Source organism: Petaurus breviceps, unplaced genomic scaffold (genome assembly GCF_028583685.1).
Source record: "Petaurus breviceps papuanus isolate PSGF00001 unplaced genomic scaffold, PetGlider_PUasm1.0 89262, whole genome shotgun sequence".
Classification (NCBI taxonomy): Eukaryota; Metazoa; Chordata; class Mammalia; order Diprotodontia; family Petauridae; genus Petaurus; species Petaurus breviceps.
Genome location: NW_027187032.1, coordinates 57,804 through 83,724, shown reverse-complemented (window position 1 = coordinate 83,724; position 25,921 = coordinate 57,804). Strand labels below are relative to the sequence as shown.

At 43.5% G+C, this 25,921-nt stretch overlaps 1 protein-coding gene across 1 annotated transcript; it reads right to left on the bottom strand.

Annotated features, from left to right (window-relative positions):
* Nucleotides 1–1,288: 1,288 nt before the first annotated feature.
* Nucleotides 1,289–19,675, bottom strand: BPIFB6 (BPI fold containing family B member 6). The gene is made up of 15 exons (XM_069107233.1): nt 19,576–19,675; nt 17,954–18,053; nt 16,936–17,040; nt 15,328–15,477; nt 14,593–14,656; nt 14,012–14,072; nt 13,485–13,576; nt 10,811–10,987; nt 10,470–10,523; nt 9,051–9,221; nt 7,762–7,829; nt 6,943–6,988; nt 3,185–3,248; nt 2,439–2,515; nt 1,289–1,321 (listed from the first exon to the last, which is right to left on the bottom strand). The coding sequence occupies exons 1-15, from the start codon at nt 19,673–19,675 to the stop codon at nt 1,289–1,291; spliced, it is 1,362 nt and encodes a 453-aa protein (XP_068963334.1).
* Nucleotides 19,676–25,921: the final 6,246 nt, after the last annotated feature.

Below are 25,921 nucleotides of genomic sequence, written 5' to 3'. Positions count from 1 at the left end.
TCCTGGTGCTGACATTCAAAGCCTTCCATGATTCACCTCCAAGATACCTTCCCAGACTTATCTCATACTTCTCCCCTTCAGTTGTTCTGTATTCTAATCTAAATGGACTCTCCATCTTCATCCTCTTCCTGCCCACTGCTGTCTCCCTAGGGGAGTAGATCCTCCCACCATCACTACCAATGGAAGGCCCTACCCCCCTCCCTTCCTTCAGGCCCAGATCACAAGTCAGAACCCCACCCTGATCCATTCCACCCTTCTCAACCTTGGCTGAAGTGAAAGTGATCTCTCCCTCTTTAACTATCCCAGGTGTCTCTGCCTGGATCTTTTCTTTGCATTTATCTCTCGGTCTACTTTGTATCATGGACATCCATGGTGTGAATTTGCCCTTCCCCCATTAGACTGTAAGCCCCCCCCCCATAGAATCTCTATAATTCATTGATATCACTGGGGTCAGTCTCAGGGTCATACACCCAGCAGGTCCTTAGTCAATGCTGAATGAATGAATGAACAAATGAATGGATGAACACTGATGTCAGCTATTTTCATTGTTATTATTATTGCTAATAATGATTGAGAATGGACAACTGTACAGGAAAAAAAATGAGTGATCAGTGAGGGACCATTGTAGAAAATTCTCTCTCATGGTGATTGAAGGGCAAAGGGGTTGGATGAGACACCCTCCAAAGTTTCTTCCAACTGAGAGTCACTATGGGTCTGCCTGCTTTTGACCACATCCAGCTGCAGGCTAGAGGAGAAGTGGGGCATGTTGTTGACTTTTACTTTCTACCATCTCTATCCCTCTTCTTACCCTGCTTCACTTCCCACCTACCATCACCTCCAACACAAACACTGCCAATCATCCACTGCCAACCCCTATTGCCCAGTGTCTCTTCTCTCAGTGCCACTTGCTACATCCCCAGGGTAGGGCAGTGTATTGACCTTGGAGCTTAGATTTCAGGTCACATGGGCAGTGTGACTTGGCAAGCGTCAAGCAGAGGGGGAGAGACAGAACTGGACCTAGAACCCAGGTCTCTGAAGTGATCATGTAGAGAGGGGGAGAGAAGTTCATGAGGGTAGATTTGCTGCAAGCAAAGATGTCAGTCAGATTGCGGAGAAGCCATTTATCTGGTTACTGAGACAGGCCACAGGTAAAGCCCTTTCCCTCTCCTTAACTGAGGAAAAACATTCATAGGCAAAATGGAGAAGGCTGAAGTCTGGAAGAGGGGTGGACTCGGCTCTCTTGACATGAGGCAGGTACCCTGAGCAATAAGGCAGCTCCTCCTCTCCCCTAGGATGTCCGCAGGTCCACCACCAGGGTGTTCTGACAGAAAAGAAAAGAAATAGAACCTCATGTAAGAAGGACCTCTTTGCCTAAATTCCTGTGGAGATGGGTGCTTGGCATGGGGTTCATTCCATCTGCCACCTGCTATGGGACCTGTACTCAAGAAAACAGTGGGACCTTGTCTTAGGGGTCCTGGGGACAGGGAGGAAAGAGGAAATAAGAAGGGTCTGGACTCCCACAATGTGCCCCAGGGCATCACACACACACACACACACACACACACACACACCCTCTGCCCCAGCCTCTGGGAATGGCCTGGTTAGCCTGATGAAAGGTGTCTAAATTGGAACCATAATCCACTAGGAAGAAAGGAAAGGTGTGCAAAGAGGAAGATTTCTGTTAAATTAAGCAGTCTGTTTCTATACCAACTCACAATCTTTCCCGGCCCTCTTAGGATTTCCTTCAGACCTATTCCCTACAGAACACAAAGAGCAAGAGCCTAGGGGCTCAGAGTCCCATGCTAAAGCAACCCGCAGATGTATCTGCTGTATATGTCTGTGGGTCTCCTCTAAATGCTGCTCTCAGATTTCTGCTCCCGGCAATCTCTAATCTACTGTGTAACCTTAGGCAAGTCATTTCCTTTCTATAAAGCTTCAATATCTTCTCTGAAAAAAAAAGGAATAATAAAGCCTGACCTGGCCCCCTTGCACAAAATAATGTGTGAACTGGAAGCACGGAAAGGGGGACCCCCTGGTATTTCTGGGACCCGGCTTGCTCATGATGTTTTGAATCAGTGCCTTGGCCAGTCATAGATACCACCTCTGGTTCACTCTGGTTCAGGGACATGGTATGGAGTTATGAAAAGACTTTCCATTAGAGGAAAAGCCAGAGAGAGGCAGCAAGAAGGAAGGTGACTTCCCCAAAGTCAAGCAACCAGAGTTAGGACTTCAAGCCAGGCCTGAGTGTGTATGTGGGGAGGGGGAAATCATTCCCTAGGTAGAAAGCTGCTCTTTATTCATGGCAGAAGTTATAGTGGCCTGGGGAGGGGAAGGGAATTTGAAACCCCAACCCCCCTTGATGTCAGTCCAGGCCTCTCTACTCCCTCCCAACATTAGAGATAAGGAAGCCAGGAAGCAGCTAGAGCCCTGACTCATACCTCCACAATGGCCAGCTCTGATTGGCCATACTTCGTGCCCAGGAAGTCTGGAAGGGGGAACCCAACTTCCAGTGCACCTAAAAAAGATAAGAGGACACTATCAGCTGAAGACAAAGAGAGTCAACATTTCTGTAGTATTCAAAGTTTATAAAATTATAGAATTTTGAACTGGAAGGAAACTCAGAGGTCATCCAATCCTTCATTTTGCAGATAAGGAAACTGAGGCCCAGACAGTTTAAGTGATTTGACCAGGATCATGGCACTAGTTTAAGGATCTGAGACAGGATTTGAGCCTGTCTTCTTGACTTCAGCTCCAATATTCTGACCAGCATACCCACAATGCCTTTCAAAGCATTATTCTCACTGTGATGTAGGTGGTATCAGGATTATTATCCTGGTTTTGCAGATGGGGAAGCTGAGGTTTTAAGAGATTTAGGTCACATCAAGGTCATACGGCTTTATGTGTGCCAGGGACAAATCCAGGGTCATGAATTCCAGTGCAGAATTTTTCCTGCTACTGTCATTCTCTCTGGGTGTGATATTCAGGATGTCAAGACCAAGACTGGTTTCCCCAGGAGCTTGCCATTACTCCTACCCCTACTTATCTAGTCACATTCAAAGACAATGAATAACCAAGATATTTGACCAGGGTCACATCTCCACTGCCCAGGATGCCTCCCTGCCCTTTCCCCACCAGCAGTAATCAGTTGCCCCATGGCAAAAGTAAAATGCCTTTTGATCCTCACCATTGATGAGTGGTACATAAGCCTCTTGAAGTAAACTAGTTAAAAATTCTTTCAGCTTTTTTTCCTGCAAGAAACAGACATAGGGTATCAGAAAACTATGGCTTTGAAAATAAAGTATCAGAGGGACAAGTTATCTTAGAAATCACTTAGTCAGACTTCCTAATTTTATAGATAGGGAAGCTGGGACCCTTCCCCATTTTCCATTGACCATCCCCCATGAAAAGGATGGAGGTACAGTCTGGCCTTCACTGTAGATACCCAATTCCAGAAGGTAACAGAACAGAGACCTTGATTGGCTTGAGCCCTGGGAGGAGGAAAGTGAAGGTTCTCTGAATATTACAGGGCCCTGAGACTTTTTGGAGAACTGGGACTTTGCAAGAAGGTGGTCCCCTCCCCAGGAAGCCCCACTCTCACCAACTAGGGCTTACCTGTGTTTGCCTGAGCTGCCATGAGGTTCATAAAAACAAAATATCACACATTCAGCACAGAAAGCGTTCCTTAGAGGCCATTTTGTCCAATCCCCTTGTTTTACAGATGAGGAAACTGAAGCCCAAAGATTAGCAGTGACATGCCCAAGGTCACAATAGATAACATATGGCAGAGGAAGCATTCAAACCCAGATTTGCTGACTGTATCCCCAGTGTTTTGTTCATTGCACCAGGAGCAGTCACCCCCTTGGGTACTGCCATGGTATATATGCTAATGTAAGAGGAATGCCCCTCACTCCTCAACCCCAATTAATGTAACTAACAAGATACTCTACACCAGATGTCTTTAACCTGGGGTCTGATAATTTGGGGTTTTTCTTAATATTTCAATGACTATAGTTCAAAATAATTCGTTTCCTTATAATCCTATGTATTAAAAAATCCTATGTATGTTATTTTATGCATATAAAACTGTTGTTCTGAAAAGGTTTTATTAGATTACCAAAGGAGTCCACAAAATAAGAAATTTTAAGAATCTCTGATTCACACCCACTCCTTTATTATGGAGAATGACTCTTTGCCTAAACATTTTGTTAGTTCCATTCATTGGGGTTGAGGAGTCAGGAATATCTCCCTTACACTAGCAAGCACGAACTTGGTTCATCCACCCCTGGATACCATCTGTGCCAAGGGCAGCATCACTCATGAGCCAGTAGGTAGATATCTCTTCCAAAAAGTCAGCAAGGAGTAAGAGGATCATATCTACTGCTGGTTGTTACCCACTGTCTCAGTATGTTAACCTTCTCAAAAGATGGAGGGGAAGGACCCTCTTGTCTGATTAAGTAAGAGTTTCGCAAGATCCTACCATCTTAGGGAATAAATCGACATTTGTATGGTGACCTGAAGTTGCTATGGCTGAGGGAGAGAGGGTGGTTGGGAGACCCTGTTCCTTCTTCCCTGGTGAATTAAGTACTTAGCCTCTGGTTTCGGATAGGGTCATCCTGTCTTCAGTGTGTCCTGGAGAGTGGGGTCCTGTTTGCATGCCCAGAATGTTCTCCCTTCTCTACTACTGACCACCTGGCTTTCTTTAAGTCCCAACTAAAATCCCATCTTTTACTGCAAGCCTTCCCCAATCCATCTTAATTCCAGTGCCTTCCTTCTGTTAATTATTTCCTATTTATCTTGTAATAGCTTACTTTGTATATATATTTGCATATTGTCACCCTTGTTAGACTATAAGGTCCTTGAGGGCAGGGACTGTCTTTTGATTCTTTTTGTACACTTAGCTCTTAGGACAGTGCCTGGCACATAGTAAGTGCTTAATAAATGTTTATTAATTGATTGATTAGGAGTTAGAAGTCCCTACAAATAGTTCTAGATGGATAAAACTACCAGTAGGTCACTGTCTTGAGACAAGAATAGACAATGGATTTCTGCCTTGCCCACAAACAGAGAGCGTTAGCCATGGTAACAAGAGTTGGTCACTAAAATGTCATTAGTTCATGAAGCCCAGGTACTCAGGGCTAAAGAAATCAAGGTTTTGTGCCAACTGATTCACAGCTACTTCATCTTATCCCCTTCTTCCTCTCCACCAAAGGAAAAAAAAAAAAGAAAAATAGCCTCAAGGATGTTTAACACAGAGAAAAATGGGAAGTACTGTTGTCATGCAGCTGATTCACAGCCCAACCCTTCCCCTCCTCATGACAGCAGGGAGTCAGTAGAGTTCACCAGCACCTGGCCAGACCTGGTCTGGTGTCTAGTCTGACCACTGCTTTGGCACAGCAGGTTAGTGTTCTATCAAGCATCTTAGGAGAAACCAATGGAAAATTAAATGAACCAAGGCAGGAAAAAAAATAGGTGCAATGACTACAACAATGTAAATGGAGAGAAAAACACTGAAACCATATGCTATGTAATTATAATGACCAAATTTGACCCTGAAAAAGAGATATAAGAATGTAATTCTTTCTCCTCTTTGTAAAGGTGAGCAACTATGAGTGTAAAATGCTTCACATAGGGTCAAATCAAGTCAATAAGTGCTGACTGAGCACCTACTATATGCCAAGAACTATGCTAGGCACTGTCAAACTCAGTTGATGTACTAATTAGCTTTGATGAATTTATTTCTCTTCTGTTTCTTTTTTTTCTAGTCTTGTGTTATAAGGAATAACTGTAAGAAGAAGAGGAAAATGGGGCAGCTAGGTGGCGCACTGAATAGAGCACTGGCTCTGGAGTCAGGAGGACCTGAGTTCAAATCCAGCCTCAGACACTTAACACTTGCTAGCTGAGTGACCTTGGGAAAGTCAAATAACCCCAATTGCCTTGCCTTCTACCTCCGCAAAAGAAAAAAAATACAAGAAGAAGAGGGAAAGGAAGAGGAAACATATATTAAGGAAAGAAAATTAAGGCAATAGGAAAACAAGAGATAATGCAAAATTTTAAAATAAAAACATGTCAGATTTGTTCCATGATTTGGATATTCCCAGGACTAGGAACATTGGAAATTCAGCACTGGTATACTACATACTAATGAACATTTGAACAAAGCCTTCTGTCTCCTCAGAACCAGCCTGTTTGAGTCTGGGTCTAGGGAACTAAGTCTCATCTATATGCACTATTGGGAAAAGGGGGAACATCTCCTAAGGAGACCCATGAGTCTATGAAGAGAAGGGAACCAGAGAACTGTTCTAAAGTACTCCAATTAATTAAAGGAGTTTAACACTGCTGAAATCCATCTCTACACTATGCTAGATTGGCTCTTGTCGAACAGCCTCCCTGTTGCCTATTTTTTTTTACCACCTACAGTTAATAACCCAGGAACAATTAAGGTCCCCCACAGATTTTATTCCCAGGCAGCTCCTAAAAATGTACCATTATTTATAAGAGACTAGGCATGTGTACAGGAAAGCATGGGGGGACAGAAGCAAGAGTGAAGATAGTTTCATGAAAACCTATCCCCCACTACTACTCAGTTACTGTTTCTACTGTCAGGACACTTCTTTTCATTAACCAGGTTTAGAACAAAATCACCTGTATGAGTTACTTATGGCTATATGGTGTCCAATAATGAAAGCTAAAGTTGTGAAAGCACTTTAACATTTGCAAATTGCTTTAAATATAGTATATCACTGGGGCCTCACAACACCACAAATTAGTTACTACTGTCAGGATTATCCTCATTATACAGATAAATTAAATGATTTGTTCATAGTCATCTAAGCTGGTATCATAAGCAGTATTTGAACACAGGTCTTTCTGACTCCAAGTCCAGTATGTTCTCCATCACTTACCCAAATAAAGTAAGATAAAATAGAAGCTCTATACATTTACCTTAAAGGATCCAATGGAGGAAGATGCCACAGAAAGATCAAGCAACCTGCCGAGAAGAAAGAGAAGCCAGTCAGAGGTAGGAAAGAGATATTTGGGCAGCCTGGGAGGCAGGGACATCTTTTTCAGGAAAAAAAGGTTAAAACCTAACAGGAGGTGGTGGGGAGCAATTCCAGGACCCCGAGGAGGGACTAGGTTCAGGCTGGGATAGCTCCTGCTAACAAACTTGAACTGGAGAGATACCAAGGCTGATAGCTTCTGTTCCAGATCCTTCTACAACCACACACTCTACAGCCATGACCACGAGGCCATTTGCTCTTTAGGGGAAAGGAATTGTGTCTTCTCTTCTTCCTGAGTGTGTCTCCCCATCTCCCACCAGGAAAAACTAGGGTAGGATAGGTTTAACCTACCCAGGGTGTTCAGTGCCAATTCTTTTAATTAAGATCTCATTTTCTTTCCCCCTTGAAACAACACATCTGCATTGTGTACGTATATCTCAGTGTGGTATATGTGATCACTAAGCTATATATTATGTACTTCATGTATATCATGAGTATGTATTACATAGACTGCCTACAGCACATCATGTAAGTGTGTTCATTTCACATGTGTGTCATATAACATGTGAGGTGGCATATCCATAAGTCTAGTATGTCAGATAATAGCATATTCTTTGAGTGAGTGCATATTATACATTTCACAGACAAATGTGTTCTGTGGGTATGTCATGGGTGAGTGTAATGTAGCTATTTGTTACATTTGTCCATGTGTGTATTTGCCAAAGAGAATGCTCCTGCACCAGAGTGAGTGATCGCCACTTACTTGTCCATGGATGTGACCATGTGCACCTTGTCTTCACTCAATGAGTACTGAATGTCCAGGCTGAAGTGCTACCGGGGGCAAAGAACAGAAAGTCAGTCCAAGAGCATGGCACTTTTCAAGCATGTAAGCCTTTTAGATATGTAGTCAGACATGCCTTCCTCCAGACTCTCAACTCCAATAGATAGAACCAGCCCTCAGGTAAGGACATGTCTCCACCAGGAGCGAAGGTATGGGAAGGCAGCAAGTGGGAAAGAAGGAGATGACTCTTCAGCTAGAGCTAACAAAGACCCAAGGTTCACATGCACACAATTTGTTGATCTTCTCACACTTTTCTTATATAGTATTATATAGTCCAAGGACCTTCCTTCCCATTTCTACTGAGCCACTTTTTCTCTGACAGCTCAGCCCCTACAAGATAGTCCAGAATGTTTATTTTAATCAATGAAACAAGGATAAAAATGTTTGGGAGAGGGATGGGAAACATACAGTGTCATTCGCTTTGGTCCTGTCAGTAAAGATGAATTCAAACCATAGATTTATAGAACATCAGAGCTATAAGGGATTTTAGAAACCATTCAACCCAACCACTTCCTACTTTGTTCAAGTCCAAGATCAAATAAGATCATCATCCATTTTCCCAGTCCCCATACCCTCAGCCCCATGATCCCACCAGTCAAGAATTTCATCTCTATAGTTCCTTGTGCCCTGCAAAGCAACTAGCACAACTCTGGGTAGTTCCTAAATATTTTTCAGATGATAGAATGATCTTGAGATCTCCTAAACCTGTGTCTATATCATGGCCAACTCAGTTTGGTTATCCACTCATCAAATCTCCAGCCCCATGGACAAGGGCCTCTGAGGACATCTCATCTAATATCTATATCCCTTTTCTGTCTCCTTTATAATTTCCCCTACAAGGGGTTGTCCAGACTCTCCATTAAAACCTCCAGTAACAGAGAACTGATCACTACTTCCCAAGGCAGACCATTCCATTGTTGAGTTTTTAGGGAGTTCTTCCTAAAATCAAGTTAAAATCTGCCTCCCTATAACTTCCACCTTCTTCCTACTTCTGCCTTCTAGAACCAAGTGGACCGAGTCTAATCCCTCTTCCTTAAGAGACTCTTTTAGAGATCTGAAGGTGCCAATCATGTTGCCTCCCATGGAACCAGTAAGACAATTAGATCAGATCATATGATCAATTGCCCAATAATTAGCCTCTAGTAAGCTGACATCACAAGGACAGGATAGGCAGGGCCTGTTAGTGAAAGAGAAATGGTTTGAATACTCACAGTTTCTAGAACAAACATGGAGGAAGGGCCTGACTTGGGATGGACAGCAAACATCTCTATTGTGCCATGGAGGTGCAGCTGGCTCTTGCCTGCTTTCATGATGACTTTGGGGGGCTTACTGATTCTGATTTGAGTCATCAAAGGCACTGGTTTGCGATAGGCCTTACGAACCTGCAGGAATCCAAGACACTCTCTTCAGGACAAATCCTGTAGCTGTTTACTCAGCAGAAATGGAGGAAAATCCTCATCATTGTTTGTACATTGATCAAAGGAAATGTACCGTTCACATATTTCTGCTTCTCCTTGTACACAGGCACAAGAAAGTGGAGAAAATGTTTCCCTTACTTTTCCACACTCACATTCTGTATGACCATCTTCAGCCATCTTTTCCAAATAAGACATAGATATTAAATTGATAATGTGATAGTCTGTTCACTTCTGATGCCCTCAGCACCATTGCCTTCTCTTGGACCAAAAGGACAGTAGAGAATGCCATTTATCTGTTGGTCCAACAGTACCAATAGACTGGTGGTAGAACAACTGTGATAAATGAATTTGAGAAAAATTCAATGTGCTGAGGCAATATTTCTCCTAAAAAATTTTCAGCTTGCTAATTAAAAAAAAAAACACCCTTCCTCACATCTCCCAGAAATAAAAAAAATACACATATTAACAATATATTATCAAAAATTATTTTCATCCCATTTTATTTGATTCTGTATTGTGGCAACTCTCTTGGCAGCTTGGCCCTGGGAAGATGCTTATAGCATTTCAAGTCTCATCTCAGGAATAAAATGTCCTCAACAGCCCCCTTACCATTTCCTCCACAAGGTGGGAGAAAGAGGCACAAAGGAGGTGGTATGGCATGATAGAAGGATGGTTTTTAAGCCAGAAAAGTCAAGTTCAAATCTTAGTGTTAATATTTATTATGTTTGTCATTTGACCTGAGTCTCAATTTCCTCATCTTTAAAATGAGAGGACTGGGGGGGGGGGGCAGCTAGGTGTCACAGTGAATAGAGCACCAGCCCTGAAGTCAGAAGGACCTGAGTTCAAATCAGGCTTCAGACACTTGACACACTAGCCAGGTCAAGTCACTTAACCCAATTACCCTTGAAAAAAAAGGCAAAAAAAAATAAAATGAGAGGACTGGGTAAACTGTTTCACTAAGGTTCCTTCGAGTTCTCAATCTATAGTTTGCTAACATCTCTACATCTCTCTTTCCCCATCTATAGAACTGGAATGTTAATAATGCCTGTACTACTTAGCTCATAGAGTTGTGATCAAGAAAGTGCTTTAGAAAACCTAGAGAAAAGTAAACTATGAAGGCCTCCCTCAGCCAGTTTTGTGGGAAGGGGAGCACTGTTTTTTTTTTCCCCTGTGGTCCAATCTAAGAGGTCAAAGCCGGGTGAAATGACTCACCCGAGGCACGAGGCGTGCTAGCGTTTTGGTCGTATGTGGTGGGAGCTTGCCAATCTGTAAAACAAAAACAGAATCTCAATCTGACAAATATTTATGACATACCATCAGTGAAAACTGTCCTCAGCACTGAGGGATAAAGAAGATGAAGAAGCTAGGATCCCAGGCTTGAGGAAGCTTCAGTCAAACAGGAGAAGGAATGACCATCACTCAAGGTGGAGGGAACCCCAATAAGTACTGAGCGCAAGGCCCTAGACCCTTCAGACTAGAAGGAAAGCAACCTCCTCCTGCGTGTGACCAGGAGTAGGGTCAAGATCAGGGCCAGGGAGTGGAAAGTGACTCACAGTTTTGCCTTTGATGTCCACATCAAAAGATTTCCGCAGGAGGGTTAACTCGGCAGTGAATAATGCTGCAGAGAGCACCAGTTGGGATGAGCCATCCGGATAGTCTCCCAGCACTGTGACAGCAGCTCCATCTTCAGGCAGATCGATGGTATCACCCTCTTCTCTCTGGACCACAGGCTATATGGTTGGGCACAGGAGAGATGGACATTCTCTCAGCCTCAAGGATAAATTCCTTTCTCAGTTATACACACTGATGCTAAGGCAGTTAGATGGCGCCATAGTGCACAGAGTACCAGGCCTAGAGTGAGGAAAACTCCTCTTCCTGAGTTCAAATCTGGCCTCAGATAAACCATTTAACCCCATTTACCTCGGAGAAAATGGCAAACCACTCCAGTATCTTTGCCAAGAAAACCCCAAAATGGGTTCATAAAGAGATGGACACAAGTGAAACAACTGAACTGAGGCTAAATAGCAAATCATTAAGAAGTCTGTGAATACTGAAATGGTGACATTGAAGAGATCTTAGCTTTGGAGACGGAAGATGGACCTTTGAGGTCATCTTGTCCAGCCCCCTCAAGGAAACCTAGACCCAATCAAGCTAAGCGACCTATGGAAGAGCAACGCAGGTACTACTTATAGACTGTAAGAAGCAGAGCCAGGCTTTGAACCCAAGCCCTGGGACTCCATGGCCTCACTGCCTCTGTATCACCTCATCCATCCACTCAACTTTGCTGTTTCATTGTCACAAGAGTCAGTGTGACACAGTGGAAAGAGTGTTAGGTTGGGAGTCAAGAGACACGGGTTCTAGCCCTGGCTGTGCCCCTCACTTAATGTGTGACCCTGGGCAAGCCACTTCCCTTCCCAAGCATCGGTTTCTCCATTTATGAAATGAAGACGGTCCCTTTGATGATCTGTAAGGTCCCTCTCAGTCCGGCATTATATGTTCTAGGAGTCCTTCCAGATCTAATGTCCTCATTACATGAATATTCCCCAAATCACATGTGTGATGGCTAGGAGAAATATAGCATTAATATTAATAGACTGTTGATGTCTTTTTCTTTTTTTCTTTCTTTTTTTTTAGATTGAATTTGTGATTTCATTGGTATGAAGAACTTCCATAAGGAGACACTCTCTGCAAACACAGATCAGTAGCTGCTCTGTAACTTATAGGATTCTCAGTTGCCTGGAACTCTGAAAAGTTAGGTGACTTGCCCATAGTCACACAGCCAGTATGTACCAAAAGTAGCACTTGAAATTTGGTCTTCCTGACTTTACAGGATCAAAGAATTATAGATCATAGGAAAGTAGATCTAGGGCTGGAAAAAGTCATCAGGTTTAGCCCCATCATTTTGTAGATGAGGAAACTGAGACCTAAAAAGTATCTGGCTCTGATTGGCCCGGAGTCACACAGGTAAGGTGAGATTCTGACACTGGTCTTATTTCCAAGTTTAGCTATTTACTTATTATAGAATGCTGCCTCCTCTTAATTTGCATCATATTTTACATACATCAGTGCTTCAGCAACACATGATTCCATCCACATGGACATTTCCTTCACTGACACTGATCCCTTCTTTCTCAAGTCCCCTCTATGACCTGATAGTAAATCCTCAAGAACTGCTGTGGCCAAATCATTCATTGCCCCATAGCCTGATTCTGCTGGGCTAGTCCTGAGATGGCAAGTCATCTGAGGCCCTCTACTTGAGGCCTTTCTAGATGGCTGGTAGATCTTGTGTTCCAGTGTCATGTGGCCTTTGCGGGTTCATGTCATGAAGAAGCATTGGAGGAGGGGAGGAAACCCATAGTCTACCACATCATTATCATATTCATGATTTCTGACATATATAGCTCTGTACAGCTATCAACTATTTTTTATTCCACCAATCTATTTGGTCCTTACAACAGCCCGTGAGATAGAGAGTGAGCTATTTTCCACATTTCATAGATGAAGCAAAGACCTTGATTCAATAATTCCAGGGGCCCAAGGCCTCAATCCTTTCTTATTCAGCCCCAGGGTAGAACTGCCATGACAGTTATTGTTATAAAACAAGGGGTTTTAGCCTGGGGTCCATAAACTTTTTTTAAAAAATATTTTGAGGGGCAGCTAGGTGGCACAGTGAATAGAGCACCTTCCCTGGAGTCAGGAGGACCTAAGTTCAAATCCAGCCTCAGACACTTAACTTGGGCAAGTCATTTAACCCCAATTGCCCTCCCTTCCCCCTTTCAAAAAAGCAAAAAAAAAATATCTTGAGAACCACAATTTCAATATAATTGGTTTCCTTTTGTGATTCTATTTTATTTTATGCATTTAAAAACATCATTCTGAGAAGGGGTCTCTAGGCCTTACCAAGCCATGACCCCCCCAAAAAAGATTAAGAACCCCAGTTCTAAAAAGAACCCTGATCATCTCTTTCCTTCCCTCCAGAATCCTATCATTTCTGAGTCTCATTGAGGTTTATACATGACAGGTAGATGATGTGATCTTGTAAAGTCAAAAGGTACCAAAGAGGACTGTTGGACATTCAGCACAGGATGGGGGATACTCCATTAATTTATCCTGCACCAAAAATCTTTTATTCTCCTCCTCCATTTCTACCAGTGCCCAGCTATGGTTCTGAACACAGAGTCCTATCCATCCAGCTTAGAAAGGTCCCAGACCCACTTGGGGACTTACACTGAAATCGACTTCTATGTAACTTGCTGTGGTGGTCGGGCCACCTGTGAGGATGTACTTGATGCTTCCAGCCTCACCCAAAGGCATAGGTTCTGTGCGGGAGAGACACAGAACATACAATCAGAGACCCCTGCATAAGGGATGTAGGGAACGGACAAGGTTTGTGGGAGATGGCCCTGAGGATGCCCAAATTTCACCAGCTGGTTCAGGGCTGGGGCCATCATGAGGGAAAGGATTCCCCAGCCCTCAAAGGTGGAAACACTTCCTTCAGAAACCAGGCCTGTATAGGGTAAAAAGACATCCATAAAGCCTAGCTTCTTGTCCCAACTCTTGCTATGTGCCCAAGCAAGTCACTTTCATTCTTTAGACCTCATCATCTTCCTCTACAAAACTGGAACTGGAATCAATGACCCCCACAGTCGTTTCCACCTCTAACATCCTATGACTCCATTTCCCAGCTAGAGAAATAGATATTAACAATAACTATTATTATTGAAATTATGATAGTTATAATTGTAACAACATACCTGTGAGGTTGGTCCACTTGTGATTCACATATTCAAGCACAGTATCAATTGCAGGGCACATCTGGGAAAGAAAAAAGAACTCAAGAGAATAGCCAGAACCCCTGTCATGGGTCAAAAGTGGTAGGCAGATGTTCACAAGTAACCCAGAGCCCTGCTCCAGAAGCCCTGGGACCTGGTGCTCTGTCTGGTTCTAACACTAACATCCTCCAGGATTTGGAATGTATTTTCCATATTTTGGCCTTCAGTTTTCTCCTCTATATATAATTGTAATAGGTCAATGCTAAGATCCCATCCAGCTCTACCCCTGCTTTCGACCTCTAGGAATAATAATCAAATTAATATTAGCTTTGCTCCACTCATAATCTCAGTGTATCCCTAAACCAAAATTCCCTTCCCTGGCCAACATTCTCCTATATGTGTTTTATCATACTATTAGAATGCAATCTTCTTGAGTGCTGAGAGTGTTTCACTTTTACACCCAGAATACAATAGTGGTTGGCACATAGTAGGTACTTCATAAATGCTGAGCAATTGATTGATCAGGTCCAGGAAAACCCAGTGCAATGAGAACTCAAACTTACCATGCCAGGGAGAATCTTCTGGAGTGTGCTGTCCAGGAATTTGTTGACCACTTTAGGAAGCATACTGCACAGAGGCACAAAGACACCGATGGTGAGGGAAGAAAGGAATGGACAGAAGACAAGGAAGATGGAAGAGGAGGGCAGGAACAAGTAAAAGAATGAGTGAATAAGTAAGCATGAGCAAAAAGAATGAATGAATAAGAGAAAGATGAATGAATGGAGTAAGTAAATCGAGAAAGGGAGTAAGTGAATAAATGAGTAAATGAATGTAGTGAGTAAGTGGCTGAAATTGTGAATGGGTGGGTAAGTGATCCACTGTTTTGACTGAATAAAAAAATGAACAGAAAAATAAAAAGAGAGGGAGAGTGTTCATGTACCATCTCCACAGAGGAGGGAGGAGGTAACATAATAATGGGAATTTTGTTTATGTCTGTTGAGTATGAAATATACCCTTTTCTGTGGGAAGAAGAAGAATGATTTGATGCTAAACTTGGGCCTCTAGGCCAAGGCAGAACATGAGAAGGATGGTTGCAGGTCCTTCTTCAAGACCCTCACTCCAAGCCCTGAAGACAACCGACACCCAGGCTTAGGGCCAATGCAATAGACCTTGCTGGACCAGAAAGAGCTCAGGGCTCCTGCCAATGCCTCTTCCTTGACCACAAAGTCATCAAACCAAGGGTACTGGGCTCCAAATCTCCAGAACAAGCCCCTGTTGACTACTTGCTTCACACTCACTTGCTGGGCAGGTTGGTTTTGACGCTGACCAAAATGATCTGACATCCTTCACTATGGAATACAGGCAGCCCTGTCGCCTCATCCTGCTGCAGCCGGTTAGAGGCCGTGATGTTCACGACCACAGTGATTTCCATTGTCCCACCTATAAAACTAAGGAGGGAAAGGATAGATTTCCTGGAATTATCTGCAAAGACACTGAATCTGTATCAAGCAACCAAAATACCAGAATGTTAGATGTATAAGGGGCCTCTGTCTAGTACAACCTCTTCATGTTATAGAGGAGAAAACTGAGGCCCAGGTTGGTTAAAGCATTTGCCCAAAGTAATACAATATGTCATGACAAAGCCTTGATTAAAACCTGGGTGTGACTCCCAGTTCAGAGTTGTTGTTTTGTTGTTGTTCAGTCATTTTCAGTCATGTCTGACTCTTTGTGACCCTAATTGGGTTTTTCTTGGCAAAGATGCTGAAGTGGTTTGCCATTTTCTTCTCCAGCTCATTTTACAGATGAGGAAACTGAGGCAAACAGGGTTAAGTGCCTTGCTTAGGGCCACACAGCTAGGAAGTGTCTGAGGCCAGATTTGAACTCAGGAAGATGACTCCAGGCCCAACACTCTCTCCACTGTGCCACCTAGACACCCCTCCAATTCAGAGTAGTATTTATTATACATGGGAACATTTTTGGTTGACTTTTTTCTTTCTACAGTATTCTTAAAAGTCAATCTGAATAATCCAGACATATCTGGAAGAACATAAAGTTTAGGTAGGTAAATTTGAATTCATTTCTAATGCCCATAATTGTGATGGAAAGTACAGTTTTGAGGGAAGGTGATGGGATGTATTAAAGACGGGGTGTATCTAGAATGTAGCTCTAAGATCTTGGCTCAGCTCACCACCCACTTCTTGCATGGTTGAGGGCAAATCATGGAACTTCTGGGTGTTGATATAAAGTGGAGATATAAATTTAGAGTCCCTTTTGGAGGCCCCCTAGAAAACATCTATTTCAACCCCTTCATTTGACAAGTGGGGTTCATAGAGGGAAAGTGAATTGCCCAGAGGTTACACATTCAACTGCCACTTGGCAAAGCCAAGATGCAAACCCAGGTCTTTGGACCCCAACTCCGGGAGGCAGCACAGTGTAATGGATAGGGCACTGAATGTGGAGCCCAGAAGACATGGGTTCAAATCCTACCCCCAACATTCACTTAGTTTTGTGACTCTGCACACATTATTTAACTTTTATGTGTCTCAGTCTCCTCATCTGTAAAATGCAATTGCTGGAATCCCAAGGTCACTTCTAGCTCAAAATCTATGAGCCTGTGATTATTTCTATAATGTTATATAGCCATTATGCATGCACAATTTATATATGCACACAAAGAGAGTTTCCTAGTTTAATTCCTTCCCTAAGACTGATCCTCTGTCCTATCTTATGCCTGTGCTCCACCCTGTAGGTCATCCAGGCCTGTCTAGTGCTTCCACTTCTGCTCTCAGGGTTTCAATCCCACCTCTAAGTGACAGGTTCCATAAGGTCTACGCAGTGTGAAGAACTTCAGGCCCCTGAAGGAAAGGACAACCTGTCAGGGAATGTTCCCGGCTCCCAGCATTCACCTCTTCCCTGTGATGGTGATCCTGGTAGACACACACTGGAAAATTCCCACCCCTGGCAGAAATTCCAGTGTGATGATAGGAGGTGTGACCTCTTTCACCTTCATCCTAGGAAGATGAGTGAGACAGTGAGATAAGTGTCAACATACAAACACACACACACACACAAAAAAAAAAAACAACCAAGACTTGGACTTAGGAGACCTGGATTCTAATTGAAGCTCTGAATCTGACTTACCGTGTTTCCCTGATAATAAGACCTATCCCGAAAATAAGCCCTCCCCTTGCTGTGTAAGATTCCTCTAAAATAAGCCCTCCCCCGAAAATAAGCCCTATTGAGATTGCTACTGTAGTGAAGGTGATCCACTGTGCTACACGCTACATTACGGTACCCTCTGTATGCACCGCCCCCCCCCCGTGAAACGCACGCCGCGCTCCGAGCTGCATCCAATCAGAGCTGCAGCAGTGAGCGCGTCATCCTGTTCTTCCCCAGTGATTTGCTTATTGAATAAAGGTACATTTTTTGGTTCACATTTACCTGTTTATTAAAATTGCTGTCAATGTTCATTAAAATAAGCCCTCCCCTGAAAATAAGCCCTCTGGTGTTTTTCTGTCCAAAAATTTAATAAGACAGTGTCTTATTATCGGGGAAACACGGTACTGTGTGACCTTGGACAAGTCACTGTTCCTCTCTGAGTCTATGTTTCTAGGTCGGTGTAAATGAAGGGAATATATGACCTCTAAGGTCCTCTTCAGCTCTGACATTCTATGTTCAATGTTCTAAGGTTCTATCGAGCTTTAAATTTTTATCTTCTATCTCTTAAGGTCCTTACCAGCTCTGACTTTACATGTTCTATACTCCCCTTGAGCCCTGCTGCCTCTCTCAGGACACTGGGAGATGACCACAGATCATTCTGATAGACCTCATCCTGCCCCAGAGTTCCCTCCCACTTCCCAAGACATCTCCACCCAAGTCCCATCCTCCTCCTCCTCATAGCTCTTCCTTTATTCCAACACTCACCCTGTCATGCCCTTAATCGGCTTGACCCCAGCCTGCTTCTGGCTAGCCATGGCTGCCATTTTTTCCAATATCTGGCTCTCATCCATGGCATCCTTCACAGCTAGAAGAGGCCCCAGAGAGACAGCATTACGTAGAATCATCCTCTCTCTGATCCTGTACCCCCAGTCACTCTGGAAGGCCCTCCCCTGTCCTTTGTTCATATCCAGTCCAACCCATGCTTTAAATTTCCACTCAAATTCCTCTTTCTCCAAGGAAGCAAAGGTCAATTTCCACATAAGCCCCACGTCATTCTTATTCACCATGTAGAAGGCCTGAGGGAATGTCTGCCCCAATCACTAAGGGACTTTGCTATTGACAATTTTTTATGGGTATGAGTCTTTCTCCATCAGACTGTGAGCTATCCCAAGGTAGGACACCAGGCAACAGTGTGGTGGAGTAGATAGCATGTGTTGGACTGACCTGGGTTCAAATCCTGCTTTAGACAGTTGTTAGTTGTATAAACATGGGCAAATTAATCAGCTTCTTTAAGTTTCCAATGGCTTGTTGCAAGGATCAAAGGAGATCATTTTTATATGAAGCATTTTGCAAAATTGGTATAAATACTGGCTATTCTCATTCTCCTGAATATCACCGCAGGGCAACCACATTATTCAGCCTCCCTCAATGTAAACCCATAGCTTCATTAAGTGATTGATGCATAAAAGAAGGGAAGTGACTACTCTGGGGATCATCAAGGAACAAACCACACCCCTCCACCATTTCCTATGCCAGAACTTGCTCTGTTCTCTTTCACATTCTTCCCATTTGCCTTCCTTATTCTTCCCTATCTGTGAGAATACTGGAATGAGGTCAAGGTCAACAGAAGAAAGTCCTCTGGCTACTGATACCTGATCTCTGCCAAGATGGACCCCTACCTGGTCACAAGCCTTGCCTCATAACCCCAGCCTTAGAACTAAGTTTAACCCCTTTCCTAGAGGCAGCCCAAAATTTAGCTACCTACTGAGTCCTGATGCCAAACTAATGTTGAGCCAAGACTGAGCCCCTAACCCTATAACGAGTCCCAGACAGAGTTCAGCCCCAATCTTAGTCCCAGCCTAAGCCCTGACCCCAACTCTAACCCCAAGTCAGCTGCAGACTGAGCCCTGACTCCAGACCCAAACTAACTGCTAACCCTGGTGACAGGCTGAGAATGAAGGACCAAGAATAAAACAAGCATCTAGTGATTTAAAGTTAACAGCCAAGGCCATCATAATAAGCTTTCTGTATAAATAGAGTGTGTTTGGGAGAATGTGAGGGACACCAGGAAGGCTCCCCCTCACCCTCACCTCATATACCTCATCTTGATACCTGCCGAAGGTACAAGGGAAAACTATGTTACAGAATTTGAGGCTAATTCCCCCTAGAAGGAGGCCCATCCTGAGCATTTATCAGTCATTTATACATCAGTATAAATTAGTTTGAAAGAACCTTTTTTTGTCTACAAGCTGTGCCTTGGAAGGGAGGGGAATAAAAAGATGAAATTGTGCAACCCAGGACACTTCAGAAGAATGAGCTGGGTTATACCACTATGGAGATCCCTACAAAATGAAGAATAATTCTTCCCAGTCCAGATGTTCACTCACCTTTGTTCATGAAATCCATTCCTAGCTTCAACAGGGCCCCGGGATCAGCCCTCGAGGGCATTAGCAGTACACAGGAGACCAGGCAAAGAATCCTCAGCATGGTCGGACACCTACAAATAAGAAGGCTGCTGAGGCTAGATGTAGGGTCCTGGAGCAGGGCCCAGGCTGACCCAGGAAACAGGGAGCTACCCACCCTCAACCCAAGGTTCTCTCTATGGAATCCTCAGAACTTTGCCAGCAATTCACCTCTAAATCTTGCGATTCTGTGTAGTAACAGAGCACCCAGTGTGGATGCTTTTTGACTAAGAGAAGGACAGGGCCATTGACAGGAACAGGGAGGTTGAAAGAGATCACCTTTGGGAGGAGAGGATTAGTAGCACTGGGTTGCTCACAGTCTTGTTCTGGGACCAACAGGTAAGAGGAGATTGAAAGTAGTCTTCTCATCTAAGTAACATCAAGTAAGTGACTCCACCTATAACTACCTCACCCCAATTCTCACCCATCACATGGGACTCCTTCTTATAGACCATCACCTTGTGTACTTTGAGATCAACTCTGGGTACATATCAATTGTCATCACTGGAACATTTGACTCTAGCCCACATCTCAAACCCCATCTCCTAAAGCTATTGTTCCCCTATGGGACTTTCCATTCCAGTCAGGTTGTGCTATACAATAACTCCCCAGTGAATTCTCACTTCCAGGTCTTTGTTTATGCTGTTTCCCTCTGGGGAGTGCCTTCCTCACCTCTATCCCATCCTCTATCCCATCCTGCTTATTTAGTTGCTATCCATCCCTCAAGACCTTCTTCATCTCCTTTATAAAACTTCTCCTTGCAGCCCCAACCTTCAAGGATCATTCCTTGAGTGGATTTACTCTTAGAAACTCCAATGACTCCTATCTGGACACTTAGCATAAACTACTGACTATTATTAGAAAGCATCTATCACTGTATGACTTTGGAAAAATCATTCCTCCTCCCTCCCATCTCACTCCTCCAGACTTCAATGTCCTCAGATAGAAAGTGAGGTGAATTGAACTGGATGGTCTCTGAGGTCCCTTCTGGTTCTAACATGCTACAGTTTGAACTGACTTCCCCTCAACCTGATTGAAAGCCCCTCGAGGGCAAGGACTGCTGTTTTATCTCCCACACTGCCAATCACCAACTAAGTAAACATTTCCACTAATACAGACTTTATGATTGGAGAATTTAGGGGAAGCTTGGGGGGACTGGGATTGTGGGAGATTGGACCTGTGATTTCCATGCTGTGGGGAAATACTGATGTGAAAATCCCTCCACTGGATGGCTAGGTGGTGCAGTGAGTAAAGCGCCTACCCTGGAGTCAGGAGGACCTCAGACACTTAACACCCACAAAAAAAAAAAAAAAACCAACTAGCCATGTAACCTTGGGCAAGTTACTTAACCCCAATTGCCCTCCAAAAGGCAAAAAAAAAAAAATCCCTTCACTAAGGCAGATTAGCAGGTTATCTGTATCTTAATAGTTTCAGAGATAACTGGGAATTGAATGACTTGCCCAGAGTCCAAAACATGTATGCATCAGAGACAGGATTTGAACCTTGATCTTCTGGATTTCTAGGCCAGTCACCCACCATGTCGTGCTGCTTCTTATTGAGCCGTTAGTTCTAGAAAATGTTTACGATGCCTTGTTTCCAGGTCTATTTCTCACCATTCAGGGAACATCTAGAGAGTGAGGCCTTCAGTAACTGGAACCACTCTTACCTTGACATGTCCTTGGAGTATGGAAGTCCTGCACGCAGCCAGCCTGAAGCTTCTTGCTCTTTCTCTCTGTGATGCTGAGGGAAAGGAAGGCTATTTATACTTGAACATGATTAGCTGTGGGGATAATGAGAGGGTTGATAAGAATGAAGATAATTATCAAAGAAAAAACAACAGACTCAGTTCTGTAGTGGTTTTTTACCCTTTCCAATGTAAATAGAATTCTAAGCTCTCAGAGCTAGAGGAGACCCCTGAGATCCCTCAACAAACTTCTTCCCAATACATGAATCCCTTGGCCAACATGCCTGAAGAGTGGTCATCCAGTGTCTATTTGAGGCACTCCAGTGACAGGGTGTTCACTGCCTCCTGAGGCAGCCCATTCTGCTTTCAGGCAGCTCTGGTTATCAAAGAAGTGTTTCATTATATTAAGACAAAATCAGCCTCCTTGTAACTTCCACCCAATGGTCCTAGTTCGGTCCTTTAGGGTCAGGCAGAACAAATCAATATGTCTTCATCATAATGGTCTTTCAGATACTTGAAGACAGTAATAAGCAAGGAAAATGGGGGACCAAGCTAGGACAAAGATGGTGCTGGGGCCATTTGGGAGGGCCCAGAATGACTCAGCAGTAAAACTAGAGAACAGGAAATGGAAATTCTAAAAGCATCATGTAGGATAGAGCAGGGGATGATGGGACAACAAAACTGGAACCCAAACAGTAGCTCAGCAGGCCAGCCAAACATGGGCTGAGCATGCTTCGTCCCAACATTCAGCCACTTGGGGGCGTTTCAAGAAGCCAGTCTCAAACATAACAGCAGAAAGAGAACTGCATGGGGAGTCCTGGGACCTGAGATCTGCCACTAAACTCACTGTGTCCCCTTGGACAAGTCATATCGCTTCTCAGCTTCCCTATCAGTAAGTGAAGTGGTTTGATTAATCCCAAAGGCCCCTTTCAGCTCTTATATTCTGGGCTCTGTCCTAAGGTCTCTTCCAGATCGAATACTTTATCTTCTACATTCCAAGATCTTTCCAGACTGAAGATTCCATGACTCTCTGTAAATGTTGCAGATTAGGGAGATAATCTACCTAACCCTGGATAAGTAGGAGGAGATATCAGATCTGAGAGAAAAAGTCTCTGTGTCTTCCTTTCTTCTCCCTAAAATGATCTGCTAATGCTGGATGCCTCTTACTGTCTAAAGGACAGCAATAAAATTGCCTCCAGGAGAAATGAATGGACATAGATATTCTGCACTGATGGAAAGGAGGTAGCCAGAAGAATTCAAAAGAATGTTTCTGTTAATAGCTTACTTTTTTGTATCACCTTTAGGCTTATAAAGTGCTTTTCTAACCACCAAGCTCCTTGAGAGCAGAGATTTTTTAACTACATAGTAGATGAATTATTATCCCCATTTTACTGCAGAGAAACTGAGGTACAGACAAGTTTAGTGATTCCTCTGTGGTCACAGAGATAGTATCTGTCAGAACCAAGTCTCAAACTCAAGCCTTGTGCCCCCAAATCTAGTGCTATATCTGCAGCTACTCTCTGCCTTCTCAAAGAAACAAAGTTTTGTGGAGTTTGTTCACTCAGAAAAAAAGATAAGCCTTACAAAGAGAAATGTATCATGGTATCCTGGAAGAGGCTGAAACTAACTGAGAGAAGTTTCAGCCAGGACTTAGTGAAAGAACCATAAAAAAAAACCATCCCAGTCACTGGAGTCTGAATCTGCCTTGTGTCTATGGACCTGACTATAGGAAGTCTGTCCCTACAAAGGCAGTGTCTGAAGCACAACAGCCACTGTTCCCCCAAAAGATATCTAGGGCAGAGGGTCCTGTACTCCTTTGACAATATGGAGATGCCTTCTTTTCCATTTTTTCAATTAAATTTTAAAAAATTAAATTTCAATTATTTTTTCAATTAAAAAACTTTTTTTTAAGTATTTTCAAGAGAGAACAATGGGTAGGAATCAGGAATGGCCTAGTGTTAGAGGGAGCATCTGACGCATACTTCAAAGGTAGCTAAGGATTCAAACAGGTAAAATGAGAAAAGTGAGAAAAGAGAGCATTCTAGATGTGGGATGTGTGAAGAGATGGATCCCCATAGGTAAGAGAATGGTAAGAGAAAGTGAGAGGAGGTTGAAGGGTCATTAAAGTACTATGCATGAAGGTGGGATGATTGTTGGATCCTCCCCAGTTCTACAAGTGTTTGTTAAATGCTTTCTTTGAGAAAAGGTACCAAGCTAGAAATGCAAACACACCAGTATATACATGACAATTGAAGGAGGAGGAAGAGGCAGAGGGAAGAAGGAGATAGGAAGGAGGGAGAGGACAATGAAAGGGGAGGGGAGGAGAAAAAGGAGAAGAGAAAGAGGAAACAAGAGAAAAAAGAGGAGAGAAGAGAAAGAGAAAAGAGAAAGGGGAGACAGAAGACAGAAGTGAGAGAGGAGAGAGAGAATAATTGAACCCTAATGACTATAAAAATCTGAAAGGCTTCACAAAAAGAGACAGCACATGATCTGAATCTTAAAAGAAGAAACTAGGGTACTCCAAGAGACAAAAGTGGGAAGGGAAGGCAACCCAGGTATGGAAGATGGTTTGTGTAGAGATAAAGAAGTAGTAGACAGAATAAGCACGTGTGTCTTGAACATAAAATGCATGAAGGAGAGTCATATGCAATAAGCCTGGAAACCAGTTGGGAGCCAAATCGAGGACTTTCAATATCTAGCTCAACAGTTTATATTTTGCTCAGGAGGCAAGGGCCCTGCAGTTTCTTGGACAGGGAAGAGACCTTGTGAGATTTCTTCTTTAGTGAGATTATTCTGGCGACTGAGTGAAGTATGGATTGAAGAGGGCAGATCCTGGAAGCTGTGAGCGCAGGCAAGAGGTGCTGAGGGTCTGAACTAAGGTGGTGATGGTGGGACAAGGAGAGGAGGGCTGAGGTGGGAGATTTGTTGTAGAGACTTGACAAGAGAATTGACAAGACTTGGCAAGTGATTGGGTATGGGATGTGAGAGGAAAGAGTTGTTTCAAAAAGTCTGGATGTGCTTCAAACCAGGCTTATTGCATATGCCTGGAAGGACTTAAGTTATACCTCTTGCACATACATACATACATATATAGATACATGTATACATGCTCTTGTTGTTCAGTTATTTCCATTGTATCCAACTCTTCGTGACCCTGTTTGGAGTTTTCTTGGCAGAGATACTGGAGTGGTTTGCCATTTCCTTCTTCAGCTCATTTTGCAGATGAGGAAACTGAGGCAAACAGTATTAAGTGACTTGCCCAGGATCACACAGCTAGTAAGTGTCTGAGGTAAGATTTGAACTCAAGGGGGATGAATCTTCCTGACTTCAGACCCAGCACTCTATCCACTGTGTCACCTACCTACCCTTCACATGTATGTATATGTGTATGTGTATGTGTGTATATATGTATACACATATTACATAAAAATTTTCTATGAATCTACTTGTCCACATGTCAGAACTGGCTTAGGACATAAAAAGTTAAACCTGTAAAGGACCTTATTACAATAGAAAGTCAGAACTACAAAGGACCTTTAGAACATGGAATGGCAGAGCCGGAAGGAACTTTAGAACATAGAAAGTCAGACCTGGAAGGGATCTGATTACATGAAGCAATAGAGAAGCATCCTCAGAAATGATCTAGTCCAACCCCCTCATTTTTACAGAATGGATTAGCAGCAGACCTCAGGTCCCTGACTCCCAGGTCAGAGCTCTTCCCCCACACCTAATTATCTAGCATAACAAGAACATATTGACTTTAGGCAAACCAGGGCTTTGAAAATGCTGGAAACACACATACATATGTGCAGAGGTTCCTCCCCTATGTGCTTTCTCTGAGGACAAGCCTGTCCTTTTCCTCTGAGACATGGACCTGAGATAGAGGTACTGAGAAGGTGGAGCAGTAAACATCCCAGAGAGACCCTGTCCAGGTGAAGGCAAGCTCATAGCTCTGAGACTCAACCTTCTCCAGTCCAAACCCAGTTTGTCTAGCCCCAGCTCTGAACCTCTGATGCCAGTCAGCAAGAGATAGTATCGTTGGCTTATCCACTTGGCTTCTCTGCCCCGCCATGGTTTACTACTAAACCTCAAAAGCCTCAGAAGTCCTCAAAACCACAACCTGCCAGCAGGCAGCTTCCTAAGTCCCAGACACACTGAGCCAGCCCAGCACAGGCAACCCTATGCCTTCCCTTTTAGCATATGTTATGGGAGCAGGATAGGAAGTGGAACCTGGAGACCTGGATTCTGGTCTAGACTTTGACAATAATCATGTGTGAGCTCAAGCAAATTACTTCCCCTACTCAGCTGTAGTTTTCCCATCTATAAAATAAAGGATATTGCCCTGCTATCTCTAAAAGTCCCTTCCAGACTTGAAACTGTTTTCCATTTTTTCCATCTGTAACACTGATTGATGCTCAACGTACAGACTGCTTCCTTTGTTGGAATGGAAGGTCAGGAAATGTTTTGCTTTTGTCTTTGAACCTTAGCACCTAAAACACTGCCAAGCACATGATAGACTATAGTTTGATGGCTCTTAGTGAAGGTATCGCCTGCAGCGGAGTGGAGTCGGCAGCGCCTGCCTCTCCT

Excerpts from the sequence above, each read along its gene's own strand:
- BPIFB6 (XM_069107233.1), bottom strand. The coding sequence starts at position 19,675 with ATGCTGAGGATTCTTTGCCTGGTCTCCTGTGTACTGCTAATGCCCTCG. Across the intron at positions 9,222-10,469 it reads TAGCACGCCTCGTGCCTCGG|GTTCGTAAGGCCTATCGCAA; the intron begins GTGAGTCATTTC and ends GGATTCCTGCAG. Across the intron at positions 6,989-7,761 it reads ATGGTCACATCCATGGACAA|GTTGCTTGATCTTTCTGTGG; the intron begins GTAAGTGGCGAT and ends TCTTCTCGGCAG.